This window comes from Hippichthys cyanospilos, chromosome 7 (assembly GCF_059441005.1).
Source record: "Hippichthys cyanospilos isolate Australia breed blue-spotted pipefish chromosome 7, RoL_Hcya_1.0, whole genome shotgun sequence".
NCBI lineage: Eukaryota > Metazoa > Chordata > Actinopteri > Syngnathiformes > Syngnathidae > Hippichthys > Hippichthys cyanospilos.
In genome coordinates, this window is record NC_142375.1 from 2,263,453 (window position 1) to 2,283,271 (window position 19,819).

General features: G+C 41.8%; 1 protein-coding gene across 1 annotated transcript in view; it reads right to left on the reverse strand.

The window, feature by feature from the left end:
• LOC148420624 (hexokinase-1) overlaps positions 1 to 19,819 on the reverse strand; it is a 46,909-nt gene that overhangs the window by 14,971 nt on the left and 12,119 nt on the right. Inside the window, exons 4-6 of the mRNA XM_088418821.1 lie at positions 14,537 to 14,656; positions 4,426 to 4,521; positions 4,251 to 4,350 (exon numbers count right to left, since the gene is read on the reverse strand). Coding sequence (XP_088274947.1) covers positions 4,251 to 4,350; positions 4,426 to 4,521; positions 14,537 to 14,656 — 316 coding nt within the window. The remainder of the gene's footprint in view (positions 1 to 4,250; positions 4,351 to 4,425; positions 4,522 to 14,536; positions 14,657 to 19,819) is intronic.

Consider the following 19,819-nt stretch of genomic DNA (forward strand, 5'->3'; position numbering starts at 1 on the left):
CATATATATACATATATATATATATATATATATATATATATATATATATATATATATACACATATATACACGCATACTGTATATATATATATATATATATATATATATATATATATATATATATATATATATATATATATATATATATATATATATATATATATATACACATACAGTGGGCCCCCGTGTTACGAACTTAATCCGTGCAGCGGCTATGCTCGTAACTCGAATTGCTCGTATGACGGGCAATCCAATGTTAATTAATGAATGCGTGCAACGCATGCAAAAACCTTAGGTAAAAACACGACGACTTTATACACATATTAAAAATTAGTAACATAATCTACTGTACAGTTAAATTAAATAACATAAATATACAAAGGAAAAATGACAATTACCTTTGGGGCAACGTGACTTGAGCTGGGTGGAGGCGGAGGTGAGCAGAGACGAACCCGCAGAATTTATTTATTTATTTTCTTAAACGAAAACATATCACCGGCGATTTCCTTCTCTTTAATCCATAATAGAAGAAGCCTCTCCATTTTGTTGTTGACCGAAGTCTTTCCCCTGGCAAGGAAAGTCTAGCCCTTAAAAGATTGCCGAGCGGTTACGGCCATACTCACTAGCAAGGTTAACTATGAGTGCGCCTCCTTCGTATTTTTTTATTATCTCCTGCTTCATTTCTATTGTCATTATCCTCTTACTTCTTCCTTTACCGCCACTTGCAATTTTAGAAGCCATGTCTAACAGATAAAGTTTGCAAAGTCTTCACAACACACCGACCCGCTGTGCCATCAAGCTAGATGAAGGCATTCGACCAATAGCATATCGGCATCTCCGTGACTGACACCGTGACTCAGACAGTGACTGTGACTTTATAAGACCAATAGCATATCAGTGTTATCTGTCACAAGCAAGAATAGTTATTTTTGTGGATGCAGCAAAGTGAACAAATTAGTGCGGACGCTATGACCGGCATGTTGGATTGTTCGTAAGACGAAAGGTTTGTGCGTAAGAGGGGGACAAAAAATGCTGCGGTTCGTAAACCGGGCTAGATTCCCAAATGTGGTTTGGTTGTTTCCATCGCTACACAGACAGTTTGATTGCCATGCCTTCCGGGTCACATGACTACGTGCTTGCGTATGCGGAAGTCAGTGATGTCCAGTTGATAGCGTGTTAACCATGTGGTCGTTTTCTCGTAGAGTCGTTCCAGTTGCAAAATTCACTTTAAGTAGAGAGTTCATGACTAAAAAGTATTTTTTTTTATGTTATCTATTGTATTTGTTTTGAAGCTGTTGTTTGTATTTCTGTTTCGCGTCCTTATTTATGTTCATAAAAGAATCCCGGGATTAGACCTATATCTCCTGACTACCAGTAGTTCAAATTTGTCCTCTGTAGAGGACATTTGTAAACCTAAATATCTCGCACCCAGTGTATCCAATCACATTAACTCCTTTTGTGCTCTATAGGCGACATTCAGAGCTTTCCAATAATACCAAATTTGTAGGGGTGGGGCTTTGTTACCTTGACTTCATCGTAGGAGAAAATGGCTTACCTCAGTGCAAGCACTTTTTATGGGAAGAGGAAAAGAAAGTGTTTAATAATTTTTAATCACATTTAACATTTCGTTTTGAAATGCTGTTGGCATTTTATTTATAAGACTCTTATGAACACTTTAAAGTGTTGTTTGAGTTATTTTAAGTGTATTTGAGCCTAGTATTCAAGTATTTAAAAAATTATTTTAAAAATTATTTAAAAAAGTTATTTCATCCATTTTGCTCTTTTCTGAAGCAAGGTGAAATACCACACCTGAAGAACTGAAGACATTCTTTGGAAATTCTATTTACATGGGCTGTCTAGGATATCCAAACATTCAAATGTATTGAGCCTCAAGTACTAGAGTAAACATTTTGGTGGAATCCATGACCAGAAATCGGTTTTACAAATTGAGAAACTCCATCAATCTCGTCAACTACCTCAATGTTTCAGATGAAGAAAAAACAAGGGATCTCTAATGGAGAATCAGGCCCCTCTTGAGCAAAGTAAGGCAAGGACGTCTGAGTCTGCCAAGAACAGGAAAATTGTGCATTGATGAGCAATTGGTTCCTTTTACTGGCTGATGCCCTGTGCGCCAGCGTGTACAGGGCAAACCAAACCCAACTGGAGTGAAGGAATTTGTCTTGGCTGCACCAACTGGTCTAGTTTTGGATTTTGTGGTCCACCAAGGCAAGACAACTTTCACAGCTACAGGAGGAAAGGGCATTGGGAAACAAGCTGTTCTTTTATTGACCCTCTGTTCCCCAAGGCTGTTCTTTGACAGGTACTTTACAGCAATCAGTATCCTTGACACCCTGATGACAAAAGGACTGACAGCGACTAGAACCCTCATGAATAATAGGGCTCAAAAGGACTACAAGATCATAGGCAATAAGCTCTTCAAGAGGAAAGAAAGAGGGTCATCAGAGATGGCGGTGAGACGAAGCACACCTGAACTTGATGTCATAAAATGCTTGGACAACAAGCCAACAACAAGGACAACAAGGTCATGGCATAATCTGCCTATGGGACTGAACCTCAGGACACACTGTGAAGGAAATCATATATTAGGTTGTTACTGTATCATTATGTGATTATTTCTTGTCTAGAATAGAGTGCATTGCTATCCATTTATGCAGTCATAGTTCATCTCGCCCCTGTCCTTGGACAAATCTGTTGACGCAGGAAAGTGTGAGCTGGGACCTTAGCCCAGCTGTTGGTGGCGCCCGACTGTCTCTTTTTGTTTTGTCTTGTGATCTGCAATGCTTTGCTGAATGAATAAAAACCAGGCAGGGACGCTTGAGCGAATTGAATTAGTGCCGGCAACGAACGAGTTCGTTCGCCAAAACTTTTTCCCTGTACCATGATATAGAAAAGTCAGTCTTGGTTGGTCTGAGTTACTCTTTTTGCTGCTTAGCAGCTAGGCTTGTCCTAGTCTTCTTTTAGAGATTTCTCTGACACACACACGCAGAAGATGGTCCAAGAAAGAGAAAAGGTTTGTCCAAGTGTCATTGCCACTGGCAATTGCAAAGTACAACACCAACATGGCTGGTGTGAACTTTCAAATGTTGAGTTTCTACAGGAAGGCCTCTCGTACCAAAAAATGGACAGTGCATGCAGTTTTCCAGTTTTTTTTTTTTTTGACCTGGCAATTACCAACTCATGGCTTCAGTATAAGAGTGACTGCCAGTGTCTGGGGAAGAAATCACAGAAGCTCCTTGACTTCAAATTGCTCCTTGGTGAAGAGTTAATTGCATGAGCCCAAGCAGGACGTGCAGCAAGTGACAGCAAAGATTACTACAGTTCCCCACGTCAAAAATTATCATACCAAATAAGCATAATAGAGGCAAAAGCGAAACAAAATAAAAGAGATGATGGACAGTTATGTTTTTGTCTAGTTAACTTTTTGATATTTTTGTTGGTCTAACTGTTTCACGATGAAGTTCCGTATCCCCTGTATTCGGTTCCGATGTCCACAGTAGAGGACACATCATAGCTTAAAAAAAAAAAAAAATACGTTTGCAGTATTCCAATTACTTCACATAGATTGGGGAATTTCAAAATAAAAGTGACATTTTTTTCGTGGTAGTCAGGAGGATATTGCTGTTGGTACGTGTGCCATTATTGCTGGCTGCTAGAAGTCTCCATAGACCATGTAAATATTTAGGTAAAGCCAGACGGGCCTTCAATGGTGGTATAAGTGGAATGTTAATACTGATTGTGGCAGTGGGACACGTCTCTATTTAAGTTGTCATTTAACTGTCATTTATTTATGTTGTATTTAATTTAAAGTAATCATTTGTATTCAGTTGCAGGGTTAAGGCTTCAATATTATTCAAATTACAAAAATGTATAATTTACATATTGTAGTCCATACTCATCCTTGTTATTTGATATTTCAGACTCTGCATCTGGCGTTAAATCATCACTTCTGCATGTGTATCATATCATATCATCTACCCATGTTCATATCTTTTATAATCATTTGGCCATTTTTGAACTGTTGGAGTAAAGAGCCTTTCAACAAACTTTTATCCCTGTATCTTTACCGATACACCGTCCTGTACCTGGTAAACACCTGAAACGATCCAGCCACCCAACATCTGCCCAACAGTCACATCATTGCTGTTATTTTTGACCCCCCCAAAAAAATAGTTGCGTTAAAAGATTGTAACTAAGGTCATTTGTTCAGTGAGCATCAAAGCCAGACTTACCTATAATGATGCCCACTTCGCAACGCTGATCGTCGAAGCCGCACGTCATCATGGTTCCCACCGTATCGTTCACCACCGCCATGATGTCAGCCTCATAGTCCTGACAAAAACGCAACCGAGTCCAGCTGATTAAAAATGGATTTTTCTCTGTTGGTTTTGGAGCCGCACAACCTACCCCTCGTTTTTTGATGGCCTTGTTGAGGAGTTTGACAACGTCCATGCCTTCCACGCCGCTGGCCTTAAACTTCTTGGTCCATGTGACTAAGACGGCCTGCCAATGCATCCGTGTAATCGGTTAGGCAAGTTTAACAAATCTTAACTCATTCACTGCCACTGACTGTCATGTTTTGGTTGGGTTTGTTGTTTTCCTTGGATCGTATAGTTTTGGTTCATGTTCTTAGTTCATGTTTATTTGTCCCTAACGTCTGTCTTTTTTCTCTGTGTCTCATTAGTTAACCTGCTTCCCCCGCCTCTCGTCTTCCTTCCAGGTGTTTCGCATTGTCTTATGTATTTTTCGCATCTATTTTAAGTCCCTGTCCATGTCTAGCCAGTTGTGGGGTCATTGTTTGTTCATGCCGTGCTGCACATTTCCTCACAGACATTCCTCCTCCCACCTCATATTTCCCTGTCTCTGAGTCACTGTCCCCTATGAGTTTGTTTTTGATTCTCGTTCTTTTGCTACTTTGTCCAGTTTTTGCTATTGTTGTTTCTGCCTCGCACTCCTGCAATTTATTGGTTCCACCTCTCCCACATCCCGCACCTCCTCACATCGCCATGCCCCGCCATGACACTGACGGCAATAGATCTATTGTTTGGGAGAAACAGATTTGCACTTTGTCATTTGGAAGGACAGTAAACTTGCTTTGTGAAGTTAATATTTAGTCTATAATCATTTATTCTCCTTTTCTCTATCTGCCACTGCCGTATGGATAATGCCGAATGTAATGAAAAACATTTAACTCATTCACTGCCAATGACAGCGACAGACGTCAGACTATTTTCCTGGGCTGGCAATAAATGATTTAAAGTATCATAACGTGTTAATGCCATTTTATTTCTGGTTATTGGAGATGTGTAAAGCTGACAATTAATAACACCTTATTGATTATCAAATGAATCAACAAGGGCGGCTTGGTGCCGCAGTAAATAGCATGTTTGCCTCAAAGTTATAGGGAGTACAGGTATATGTAATTTGTCACATGCACCTGAGGGAGCTTCACGGGCCTTATGGTCAATGCAGCAAAACACACTCCTCCTCCTGCTGTCCGTAGCTATAACAGAAATGGCGACCTCCGGAGAAGTATGAGGATAAGCGGCAACAGAAAATGGATGGATGGCTGAAGCAACAACTACTGTATTTATATTTTAATGATCAATTAGAGCCATTGTTTACTTAAAAATTTTGAAATCCTTAAGTCTCAGCCTCTTAACAGTAATTGTTGTGATTTCTGTAGTCCTCTGTGAAATTTATTTGATTTTACTTAAAATGATGACCAGTATGTGAATCGCTTGGTTGGTGTTTTTTTTTTTTTTTATCTCTATCTAATCTCTAAATAACAAAAAAAAATGTTTTGTAATACACTTTCATCTAAGTCTATCGATTTAGTAACTGATTACAAAAATATTCAATACAGTGATCCTTCCTACTTCGCGGTCTCAGATATCGCGGTCTCAGTACTTCGCCGGTCTTTCCAGGAAAAATTAAAAATATTTCAGAATAATTTTTTTTTAAAAATGTGCAAAAATGGGAAAAAAAGCTAATTTGTCGGGTCGCGTTGCGTTATCGTTCCCTATTTTACGTTCTCTGTGCGTCATTCGGCTCATTAAGGGGACGTAGTGAATACAAGGTAAATGCATATTTATAGTTTATTATCATTTATGTTGATAACACACGCTACTGCCTATCTTTAGTAAGCGATGTGTGTTTATTCTGTTTATGTGTTCGTTTGTGTAGAGGTTGCATTTTATAGTTAGTAGTTGTTGTTAGTTGTTGCTAACCCGCTAATGTCGGCTAAAAATACAGTAAATTCATATATTAAAGTTCGGCAAGTGTTCCGGGGGCGTTTTGCTGCTCTCGCTGTTTTAGCTTTAGCTGGAGAGACGAACGATATTTTTCTTCTTCTATTTTTCTATTTTACCACCACCCGTCGGACCTGTGTTCTGTGTTTTTTTTTTCTTCATTTTTGAGGACTGTTTCCATTCTTCGATAGCTAGTGATTCGCCAATTCTCTGAACAGCTCCTAGCTCGTCCTCGTTCTCGTGCAGCTCTGCTTGCGTAAGTATTCGCTCGGCTATACTAAGGTAAGCATGGCTTCGTGCACCTCCACCGTATCTGTCACTTGCAACACCTGCATTATTGTCATGGAGAGGCTTTCTCTCCTAGAGGGCCATGTCCGTCAGCTAGAGCAGAGTAGTCTGATAATCGTAGATCAGACGGACACATCTGATAGTGACAGTGCGGGCCGTAGCCCTCCCGCAATGCCGCTAGCGTCAGCTAGTGCGGGTCGTAGCCTACCCGCTAGTCCGGCTAGCATTAGCCCTAAGAAGCCTGCTAGCCGCGGTGAGCCTGTTCAAATGCATAATCGTTTTAGCCCCCTTGCTAGGCAAACTCCATCTCAGTCTACTGGCTCCCGCACGTTAGTTATAGGGGACTCCATCACCCGTAACATCAAGCTTAAAACGCCAGCCACCGTAATGTGTATTCCTGGGGCCAGAGCACCCAACATTGAAGCTAATCTTAGGGAGCTGACACGCAAGAAGCCTAGACACCAGTTTAGTGCAAACAACACTAATTACTCGGACATAGTGATACATGTCGGCTCCAACGATACTAAAATGAGGCAGTCTGAGATTACAAAGAACATAGCTAGGACTTGTAATCTCGCTAGAAAGATGAGTCGGCATCGAGTTATTGTCTCTGGCTCTCTGCCTGGAGAGGTAATGATGAGAGGTTTAGCAGATTATTCTCGCTTAACCGGTGGTGGCTTGTTTCTGTAGAGAGCAGGGTTTCCAGCTTGTAGATAATTGGCCCTCTTTCTGGGGCCGGCCCGACCTGCTAAAGATGGATGGCCTTCACCCTAACTAGGAAGGCACCATCACTCTTTCTAGAAACATAGATTACTGTTTGAGCCTTCCATGATTTCTCACATTAGAGCATGTCAGGTCGCAGGCGAGTAGCGAGCCTGCTAGAACGGGTGTGGAGTCGTTAAGGCTAGAGTTAACCAGCACTAGGCTGGACTGCTAAAACAAACAGCATATTTAGCAAGCCTCAGCCATCAAAATCTTGTTGGTAGTACTACCAACATGAGGACTCAGAATAGTCCAGGAAAAATTTCACAGTTTAAATTCGGCATCATAAATATAAGGTCACTTATAGGTCACTCAAAAGCCCTTCTTGTAAATGATCTTATCACAGATCACAATCTTAAAGTGCCTGGTCTCTGCGAAACATGGATAAAACCAAATGAATTCTTATCATCAAATGAGGCCTCACCCCCAAACTTTGTGGGCTCACATGTTGCCCGTCCTTGTAAAAAAGGGGGAGGTGTCGCCCTTATTTCAGAATCTGATCTTAAACTTAGCACGAGCACAAATCACACCTTCAAGACATTTGAGGCTCTCGTTATGCGATCGAGCTCCTCACCACCATTCTATGTGGTAGTTATTTACCGTTCTCCCGGTCCATACTCTGGATTCTTAGATGAATTACCTGAACTTATGGCTGACTTAATAACTCACACAGATAATATATTAATTATGGGTGACTTCAATATTCATATGAAATCCCCACTGGAGCCACTTACTGTAGCATTTCAAGCAATAATCAATGCATTTGGTTTTACACAAATAATAAAAGCAGTGACACACCGGAATGGTAATATCTTAAGACTTAGTGTTAACCCATGGCCTAACTGTCTCAAATGTCACAATTTTGACGCATACTAACGCTATGTCTGATCCTTATCTTATAACATTTGAAGTCCTAGCTCAGTGTGGTCTTATAGTCCACAACCAAGGCTTTAAAAGCCGTGATATTAACTCATCAACCACTGCTGCACTTTCTGAATTACTGCCTTACGCAACAGCTGCCTTTCCGTCTTTCACTGGTTCAGTCGATAAGCTCGCGAATGATTTTAATACAGTTCTTTTAAATTCCCTAAACTCTTTTGCACCGCTGAAACTTAAAACTCGTCCAAAGCGGCACACTCCATGGTTTACGGATAAAACGCATACGTGTAAACTGTTAAGTAGACAACTTGAGCGTAAATGGCGAACAACTATACTCGAGGTTTTCCGTCAGGCCTGGTGCGATAGCTTGCTGAAATATAAAGAGGCTCTTAGGTTAGCAAAAACAAATTTCCAAAATGATTAGTCTTAATAAAAACAACCCAAAATATTTATTTGACACGGTAGCACAGCTAACGCAACAGCAGCAGATTAATCATAGTTTCCTCCATTCAGCACACGATTTCATGCAATTCTTTACTCAGCGGATTCAGCTAATAAGGGACGAAATAAAAAAGGCAGCGCCACTTACCCCCTCGGCTGTGATTGTTGATGCTAGTTCAGACAATCAAGTTCAAGAAAGTCTGGTTACCCTGTCCCAGTTTGATTTAGTATCCCTGGAGTGTCTTACACACCTGGTTAATGCAGCAAAGCCGACGTCCTGCATGCTCGACCCACTTCCAACTCGTTAAATACTTATTCCTGGTCTTAGGGTCATCTGTCTTGAATATTATCAACCTGTCACTCTCCTCTGGCATTGTACCTGAAGTTTTTAAGACGGCAGTCATTCAACCATGATTTGAGAAATCTCACTTAGATCCTGAAAATCTCTTTAACTATAGGCCAGTGTCACACCTTCCGTTTATTGCCAAAATTCTTGAGAAAGTTGTAGCACAACAGCTTAGCGATTTTATGATAGACAACAATAGATTTGAACTCCTTCAGTCAGGTTTTAGGGCCAACCACTCAACTGAGACAGCCCTTGTAAAAGTGACGAATGATCTTCGCTTAGCCATGGATTCCAACATCTCATCAATATTATTATTGCTTGATCTTAGTGCCGCATTTGACACTATTGATCATCATATTCTTATAGAACGTCTTAAATCATGTGTTGGTATCTCGGGATCAGCACGTTCTTGGTTCAGATCTTACATCCTGGGAAGGACTCATAGTGTCTCTTATGGCAATGCGATCTCTGAATCTTTCTCCGTCTCATGTGGTGTCCCGCAGGGGTCAGTACTTGGTCCCTTATTGTTCAACATCTACATGATTCCTCTTTACGATATTATACGTAAACATGCTATTAGTTTTCATTGCTATGCTGATGATACCCAACTTTATATGCCCTTAAAAATAACAGATCCGTGCAAGTGCAGTAAACTGGAGGCCTGCCTTGCCGAGATTAAACAATGGATGTCTTCCAACTTTCTGCTTCTTAACCCTAGTAAAACAGAGATGTTAATTATTGGCCCTGCTCATCATCAGCACTTGCTTAAGAATACCACGTTGAACCTGGAAAACTGTATTATTTCCCAAAGTAGTTCTGCAAAAAATCTCGGCGTGACATTTGACCCAACTCTCTCCTTTCGAATGCATATTAATAACATGACATTTTTTCACCTCCACAATATAGCTAAAATTCGCTCTATTCTTTCTCTTAGCGATGCAGAAACATTAATTCATGCATTTGTTATGTCGCGCCTAGACTATTGTATCGTTTTGTTTTCTGGACTTCCCATGTCCTACATTAAAAGCCTGCAGTCTGTACAGAATGCAGCAGCGAGACTATTGACAAGGACGAGAACGTTCGATCATATTACTCCGATGCTAGCTGACCTGCATTGGCTTCCAATACACGTGAGATGTGATTTTAAAGTGCTGTTAATTACTTATAAAATTTTACACGGTTTAGCTCCTTCCTATCTCGTCGACTTAGTATCACCATATGTTCCGTCCCGACAACTTCGATCACAAAATGCCGGTTTGCTATCAACCCCATGGGCTAAAAAGAAGTCGGGCTAAAAAGATGTCCGCGGGATCAAGGGCATTTTCCATTCGCGCGCCAGTACTATAGAATGCTCTACCTCTGGAAGTTCGCGCAGCCACCTCAGTAGAAATCTTTAAATCCCGACTAGAAACATATTTATATTCAAAAGCATTTAGTTAATTGAGCCTGTCTGCAGCTTTCTTCTTTTTTCTTTTTTCCTGCCCCCCTCTTCCGGCTGGGAGAGGGGGCTATCTAGATGGTGAGGGTTGACTTGACCGCCTCCATTAAGTCCTGCGCTGATCGACCATCGCGGGTTAGGACATCGGCCGTCTGCGGTCCACTTGGTTGGAATGTGGAATGGTTCCTGCCCAATGGCTTTGCCTGCTGTCAAGACATCACTGCACTATATAGCACAATATGTTTTCTGTAGTCTATATTGTTTACCTGTACTTGTGTACCTTACACTGAAAAGATGTCTCTGTACCACTTCTTTTTTCGAAAGAGGTCTCCACATGACCTCTTTTCATCTGTGAAGCCCTTTGAGACTTTGGTGATTTAGAGCTATACAAATAACATTTGATTGATTGATTGATATGTTAGTTGACTGACTTTAACATTGTTGTAGATTTATTATTCAACAGATACTACATGATACACCATACATGAGCCAAAATAAATGTGAAGTTCAACGTGATGACTTGCGTACTCTTTCACCGGAGTCTTGGTGCCGATAACCAGTCCTGAGAACAAATTCTCAACAAACTAAGTAATATTAGTTATTTAATGAATATACATTAATGTTAATAATGATAATGTAATGTTAAATAATAGGAGAAAGGAAATAAAATATGCAAAAAATACCCCCAAAAAAAGGATTTTTATGGTTACTGCGGCTATATTGGGGCGTACATAGAAATCTTGGAACTGATACCCTGCTTCGCGGGGGGTTGACAGCTCCCATTAACCGCGAAGTAGGAGGGATTGCTGTATATATATATATATATATATATATATATATATATATATATATATATATATATATATATATATATATATATATATATATATATACACACACACACATTAACCGCGAAGTAGGGGGATCACTGTAGTCACATTCCAAGAGCTATTCGATAGCTGAGACTTTGGTATTAATCCATATCAAGTATTTGTGCAAGTATCACTAACCCTAAGTACGGTATTTTTAGGTTCATGAAATATCAGAATGTTTTCAATCATTTGTTCTATTAATAACATGTTTTGTTTTCATTAAACTCTCTTGTTGAGTTCTCAAAGATCAATACTAAGTCTTTGGTATTGATACAATACCAACATTGTGTTCAGTATCAATTCTATCATTATCTGCACAGCTATACTGGTTATGACTTGTTGAAATTACAAAATACCACAAGGGTCATTCCAGAATTTGAGGACATCTTATGTCCCACCCATCCGATTTTAAAAAATCCAAATAAAAAAATAACGAAACCTGCCGTTTCTGAGTAAATGTACTTATTTCGAGACCAAAATTTACAAAACTAAGGAAAAAGTGCTTGGAAATAGTTTTAAAAATACTAAAGAAGTACGGAGTACCCCCTAAAATTATGTTTTTCTTTTGTCCCACACCCTTTAATGACCTAAGTGAATCTCAAATGAAACAGTTCAAATAGAATTTAAATTTCATTTTTTTGTATTACTTGTTTCATTGCTGTCTGTTGCAACTGTGGGAACATTTTTTTTAGTAAACAGATCGTTTCAATTAATAATTACTATACATGGAATGTGTGTTCCCGCAACATGAATTCAACCCTGTTACCATAACCTTTTTAGCATGGTAGGAGAAAAAGAAATCAGTAAATCACATGAAATGCTGGACTTGACATCATCAAACAGTTTTCCAAAAAAAATCGTTAAAAAAAGGCTTGTTCTCTCTTCTATTTTTCAAATTCTTATAAAATAGTGAGCCTTACTTGAATGTCTCACTTTAATTCATGCAACCCTGTTACACATATAATTAGAATAAGACAATGATTTTCAAATCATTTTCTTTCCTATTTACATAAATAAGATTGTCCTCTTGACCAGCGAGAACAGTTAGTTTCTAGTTCATGAATTTTATATACTGAATTGTTTCCTTTTATTTTTTAATAGTCGTTCTAATGGATTATGGTTGCAGCAACTACCTCAGTGTCAAGATTACCATTGAATAAATAAAACTGTTCAAACAATAAGTTACAATGCAAAGTGTTGTTTAAACGCAAGGTTTTCTACCAAAAGGGAACGTTTCAGCAAAGTTTATGTAATTGTTAGCATTTCTTCTATTTTTGTTTTCTTTTAAGGGAAATTGTGACAGAAGTTTTAAAAGTTATTCAAATAACACTTTGGTGTCTTAGGCTTTTATTTTGTGTCACTTTGATCTATAATAAAAAATAATGTAGTTATTCTACTTAATTTATGCAACCCTGTTACCCTAACTTCAACCGTGTAACCATATTATTACAGTATAACTGAAAACATTCTTAAATTACTTTCTTAGCTCTTAGGGATTCTCCTTTAAAGGGTGTGTGAAATTATATGCAAAATGTGTGAGTAAATAGTGTACAATAAATACTGAAATTGCCAAAGTACAACATCCTATTTTTGAAAATTTGGGTCAGACAGCTTTGAATGGTGTTAAAATGAAATTAAATCCAGTCATATGTGAAATCAAATGGTTATTCAGTCAGAATGGTATTTTATTTGGGTAATGGAAAAGGAATTATATTTTTGAAAATCAATTTTGTACTTTTTTCAGGTTGCTCAGTGTTTGTAACAGTGTTGCACCAAGTATTATAGTAAACACCGAATAAATCATGTAATAAAAATTGCACGATTTGCCCGAAAGTTGAGCTAATCAAGTCTAAGATAGCGTATTACCTATCATTGTTGAGTACACAATATAGCAGAAAATTAGTAAAGTGAAGGTTAATTTTTCAAGAATTTTGGAGCCCAAATGTCCTCCAAATCTGGAATGACCCACAATTCCTTAAGTGTACTTAGTATAAACACTTAACTCTTTCACTGCCAAGCGTTATCTGAACAGGCACCCCCAAGAGTACCAGACGATTTTGAGTATTTTGATGCATCTTTCAAGGCCATAAGAATATTGTATTGTATGACTATGTAGACAGGGGTGGTAACATATGAAAGATTAGATTCTATTCTTTACCTATAAAAAGGGAGTAAGAGTCTACATTATTCTGTTCTTTAATAATTGCTAATCATTGTTTGAAAATAGGTCATTTGAGTGATAGCAAGCTATTTTGGACTGAAGGAGAAAATTAGCTTTTTCGTGAGTTTTCTGCACAACAGTGACAATCTTTTTTTTTTGTAACATCTGAAACATATTCCCTTCAATAAAACCTGAACAAGTGAAATTGTGTTTTTGATGCCAAAATAACACTTGTATATATGTATGTATATAACTATACGTATGTATACAACTATATAGCAACAGTGTTTGATTGGCATAACACTAAGAGGAGCGCTGTCCATGAGTGTCACCTATTTATTCATTAAAAAAAAAAGTGATTGAAAAAATTCTTGTCACTGACACACAACCTAAGTACAAACAGGATTCCGTTGAAGTGATTTCACAAGATTCTCTGAACCTTTTGATGATATTACTGACCGTGGATGTTGAAATCCCTAAATTCCTTGCAATTTTGCCTTGATAAATGTTGTTCTTAAACTGTTCCGACTATTTTCTCATGCATCTGTGGACAAAGTGGTGAACCTCGCCCCATCCTTGCTTGTGAATGACTGAGCGTGTTTTATACCCAATTAGCCTGATCACATGTGGGATTTCAAAATAGGTGTTTGAACGCTTTTCTCAGCTTTCTCAGTATTTTTTGCCACCTTTCCCAACTTCTACTGGACATGTTGCAGCCATGAAATTTTAAGTTAATTATTAATTGGAAAAATACAATTAAGTTTATCAGTTTGAACATTTAATATGTTGTCTTTGTAAGGTATACAATTGAATATACGTTGAGAAGGATTTTCAAATCTTTGTATTTTGGTTTTATTTACATCTTACACACTTTCCCAACTTCAACCGAATCCGGTTTGTATTTCACATGACGAAAATTCGCATCCATGGCACAGAAAGGGTTCATTTGAAAAATATCATGCCCATTCCAATTTCATTTGGCAAATCATTTAAGTTAAGTGGTCATTTATTCCACAAATCATTACTTTTTTTTTTCTCCCCGTGCCATCCCCCAAAGCCAGTTTTTGGAGTTTAGTTTACCTCATCCAGTTTGCTTTGTACGCAGGGGAAAGAGAAGGTGAATCCCACGGGAAGCTTTTTGTCCTTAATCTTTTGTTTCTCCATGAAGTCGCCCAGGCAATCTGCCACGTGGTCAAAGAGCTGCAGGAAAAATACAGAAACATGATTCCAGGCTCGGTGTGTAAGGCACTTTGCTTATTTTGTCAACTTTTAAACCTCTTCAGACCTCTGACATTGTATAAAAGGCCCCAAATATTTGTGTCTGCTAGATTCTCAAGTGTGTTTTATTGTTGCATAGTTACGTGGACCGTTTGATTGCCGTACCTTCCGGGTCACATGACTGCATGCTTTCGTATGCGGAAGTCAGTGATGTCCTGTTCACCGTGCGGTCGTGCGCTCGTACAGTCGTCGAAGTGGCGCATTTAAGTTTAAGTACAGAGTTCATGACAAAAAAACTCTGCATCTGCTGAGAAATCCTCACTTCTGTATGTTTATTTCCATTATCATCATTTCACCATTCCACCTGTTTGAGTAAAGACTCTGTGAACGAACTTTCCTTCCTGTATCCTTACCGATACACCGTCCTGTACCCGGTAGACACCTTAAACGAGCCAGCAACCCAAATCCTCCCCAACATATGGTCCTTCGAGCCGGATCTACCATGTTCAGGATGGAGCCAGCAAAGGAGAAACCACTTGATGTGCGACCAAAACGTCAAACACACCCACCCGCTTGGATGCAGGACTTCGAGGTTGACCGCGCAGGAAAAGAGTACAGCAGCCTTTCTCGGTGGGACTCACCTAACTCATCGCCAACAGGTCAACAGTCATTTACAAGGAGAGGACCAGTCCAGATGACTCCTTCTCATGCACCTCCGCCTTAATTGGGAAGCTTCGGGGATGCTGCTCAGTATGGAGCCCCTCAGCTAGCCTCAGGCTTTACCCGAAAGAGGAATGTGCAAGACGTATCTTGGACTGTCCCTGTCCAGTCACACCTACAGCCTCTACCCCTAGATTCGAGTTACCACTAGAACCTCAGAGCCTTTCAAGAGGAGAATGCCGTCCTGCGTGAGACACAGGAAGCCCTTCATGCTGAGCAGAATAAAGCCCGCAGTGACATCAAACAGTTGATTGATGCAGCCCACATGCTAAGAACCAGCATGAGTCACACTGGTACTCCTTTACCTCCACAGTTTAATCAGAAGTTGCCTCCCGTGGGTGCCGCCATCATGACAAGCAGCCGTCTAGCCACTGAACCTGAGGATGAGGAGGATTGGCCTGATCCTCCACCTTGGGCTGAACCTGAGGATAACATGTGCAACAATTTGAGTGAACTAAATGTAGGAGAGCAGCGATTCCCTCACTACCCTGCTCCCCTCGACTCCAAGCCTCAGCCACAGTCAATTCCTGCAAGCCAAGAAATCCCATACGGTCCTCCTACTCAGTCTCGTCAGTTATCCTCACGCCCAAATGCACCCTCAGCAGTCACAGCACCCCTTCAAGTGCCGAGGTTCCATGGAGTCACAACTAACTTTCCAACTTCATTTCCAGAGCCAGTGTACAGGGGGCCCCAACCAACCATTCCCAAATTCAGTCATCCAGATCCCAGTGAGATTGCCAGGCTACGCATAGCATTAGAGAACCTCCTGCCTACCAACGCAACAGAGCTCTTCAAGTATCAGATACTCGTAGACCATCTCAAGCTAGAGGAAGCTAAATTGATCTCTGATGTATATCTGAATTCAACAACCATTTACACTGACACCATGGCAGCACTACATGACAAATTTGGTCAACCTCATCAGCTTGCCTTACAAAGAATAGCCAGTGTCCTAGATGGCCCTGAAGTAAGACGGAGTGATCCAATGGCATTCCAGAAATTCGCCCTCCAGGTGCAATCACTGGTGGGTCTTCTTCAAACCTTGGGCCACGAAGGCGAGATTGAATTAAGTTGTGGCTCTCATGTAGCTCGCCTACTGAATAAGCTTCCTGCTGAACAGCGAGCTGATTTCCGCCGATATCAGCTCACCAGACCTGGAGCCACGCTCACTCTGCGTGACCTGTCAGAGTGGCTCCGCCACGAGTCATGGTGTCAGGGGTTTGACAATCCCATCAGTGGCCGAAGTTCCAAAGAGAAACAGAGTACCAAAGGAGACAGTCGTTCTGCTGGTAGACAGATAGCCGTCCTGCATAGCAGCAAAGAGCATTCCGAACGTCCAGCTAAGAAGAAAGAAAAGCCTAAAGCTTACTGTGCTTACTGTGACAGTACCGAACACTACCTCAGTCAGTGTAGTAGTGTGTCCGATCTCACTAAGGAAGAGCTGAAAGAATGGATTCAAGTAAACAAGCGCTGCTGGCGCTGTGCGCGTCAACACCTAGCAACTCAGTGCAATCTCAAGAAGCCTTGTAACCTTTGCCAAGGAAAGCATCTCCTTGCACTCCACGAAATTAACCAACGAGCGGAGAGGGTTAAAGGAGACTCACCTCCAAAAGCAGAAAGTTGTCTGACCACCTGCGCCTCAGAGACCCTCTACCTGGATAGACCCAGTGTCCAAAACCGAGTCCTGCTGAAGGTTGTGCGTGTGCACGTACATTATGGCAATCGGACTTTGGACACATTTGCCATCCTGGACGACGGCTCTGAGAGAACTATGCTCCTGCCTGCAGCCGCTAAGTCCTTATCCATGGAGGGCACCCCTGAAGATCTTCCACTACGCACAGTCCGCCCGGACATCCAAGTGCTGCATGGCCATACAGTGTCATTCCAGATTTCCTCTCCTGACAACCCCAAGGTCATGTTCACGATCACGGGCGCCTTTACAGCAAGTCGACTCAATCTAGCACAGCATAGTTACCCAGTTAGCCAACTGCAGAGGAAGTTCAAGCACCTACGTGATATCCCTCTTCCTACCCTATGTGAAGTAAAGCCTCTACTCCTCATAGGTTCTGATCAGCCTCACCTCATAACACCCACTGAGCCAGTCAGACTTGGTCCCCAGAGTAGCCCAGCAGCTGTCCATACTAAGCTGGGATGGACTCTTCAGGGCCCTAGCAAGTCCATGGGGCGGCCAACACACACAGTCCAATGCTTGTTCACCGCAGTCCCACCACCCATGGATGATCTCTACAGACACGTGGAGAGGCTTTGGCAAGTGGACACAGTTCCGTACAGGCCAGAGAAGGAAGTGACCAGATCCAGGCAGGACCACCAAGCCATAGCCCTGCTTGATGCAAAGACTGTTCGTATAGAGGTGGGTGGAATTCATAGATATGCCACCCCTTTGTTACGCCATGCGTCCATGCCGCCATTGCACGCACCTAAAGAATCCGTCATGGCCCTGTTGCGTAGCACTGAGAGACGTCTCCACAAGAACCCTGAGCAAGGAGAAGCCAATCAAAGCGAGATGTTAAAGCTCATTGAGTCTGGAGCGGTGCAGGAAGTCAGCGATGATGCATCCTCCACTGAATGCTGGTTCATACCTCATCATCTTGTCACACACAATGGGAAGAACCGCCTTGTGTTTAACTGCTCCCACCAGTATCACGGCCAGTCCCTCAATCAGTACCTTCTACCAGGTCCAACTCTTGGAGCCTCCTTGCTTGCCGTACTGTTGAGGTTCCGGGAACGTCCCATTGCGGTCAGTGGAGACATAAAAGGGATGTTCCACCAGGTCCGTCTTCTCCCTGAGGACCGGTCCCTACTGCGGTTCCTATGGAGGGACATTAAAGTAGATCAACCTCCTAAGACATTCGAGTGGCAAGTCCTTCCCTTTGGGACAACCTGCAGCCCCTGCTGCGCGACCTATGCCTTGCAACGTCACGCCAAGGATCCTAGTCAGTCCACCGATGCGCTCAGATTCTCGGTGGAGAACTGTTTCTATGTTGACAACTACTTGCGAAAAGTTGAAACTCCTAGTGAAGCCAGAGACATGGTTGATCAACTCAAAGATCTACTGACCTTGGGCGGCTTCGAGCTGCGACAGTGGGCTTGCAATGATCCGAGTGTCCTCAGCCACCTACCTTCAGAGCTCCGATCCAGCAGTTTAGACATGTGGTTAGCACAAGATAAAGCGAACCCACTGGAGTCGACTCTTGGTCTCAGCTGGAACTGGCAGGAAGATTCCCTTGGATATAAGCAGAGGTTGGTACCCTATGAAACTCCAACCTTGAGAAACATCTACAGGGTTTTAGCCTCACAGTACGACCCGCTGGGGTACTTGCTGCCATTCTCCACTCGTGCCAAGCTCATCCTAAGACAGCTGTGGGACAAACATAGAGGTTGGGACGATCCTAAACTTCCTCCTGACCTGCTGCAGGCTTGGACCAGTTGGGAGGCAGAACTTGAGCATCTGCCTTCAATCACCATGCCACGACCATATTCCCCTGCAGAAACCCCCCTCAAAGGTGCCACTTGGGAAGTTCACATTTTTGCTGACGCCTCAGAGAAGGCCTACGGAGCAGTCGCCTTTCTCCGAACAGAAGATGAACAAGGCAAAGTGCACCTATCCTTTGTTCTCGCTCGTTCCCGCATCGCCCCCAAACGGGTGCATTCCGTTCCTCGCCTGGAGCTTTGTGCAGCTCTGGTGGCAGCTCAGCTGGCTTCTACCCTTAAGAAGGAGCTGACCCTTACACTACGTCACATAGTCTTGTGGTCTGACTCCACTACCGTACTCACCTGGCTGCGCTCCCAGTCTTGTCGCTATAAGGTGTTTGTAGGATCAAGAGTAGCGGAGATCCAGGAGCTAACTGAAGGCTGCAATTGGCGCTATGTAAACTTGGAAAATAACCCTGCAGATGACCTCACAAGAGGGAAGACACTAGTGTCCCTTTTAGAGCCCAACAGATGGTCACAGGGACCACCCTTCCTGTTAGAGTGTCCAAACTCATGGCCAGAAATGCCGCACTCGGAGACACCGGATGATGCAGCTGAGATGAGGAAGGTCACCTTCTGTGGTTCCGTTGTCACCTCGCCTACCTTACCCAGACTGGAGGCTATGACCTGCAAAACTTGGCAGGAACTTATGGACGCTACTGCAAAGGAGCTTCATGGCCAAGACTCCTCTGAGCATCCACCTACTATGGAAGAGTACAGACAAGCCGAATTACTCCTCCTACAACAAGCTCAAAAGCAAACCTTTCCTGAAGAGTGGGCTCTCTTGTCAGCTGGGAAGACTGTCGCGCATTCAAGTCGACTTCTCACCCTAGCACCAGTTATGGACACCTTTACGAAACTCATTAGAGTTGGGGGGCGGCTACGTCGTCTTGAAGGTCAGTACGAGACCACCCCGCATCCTATCGTTCTGGA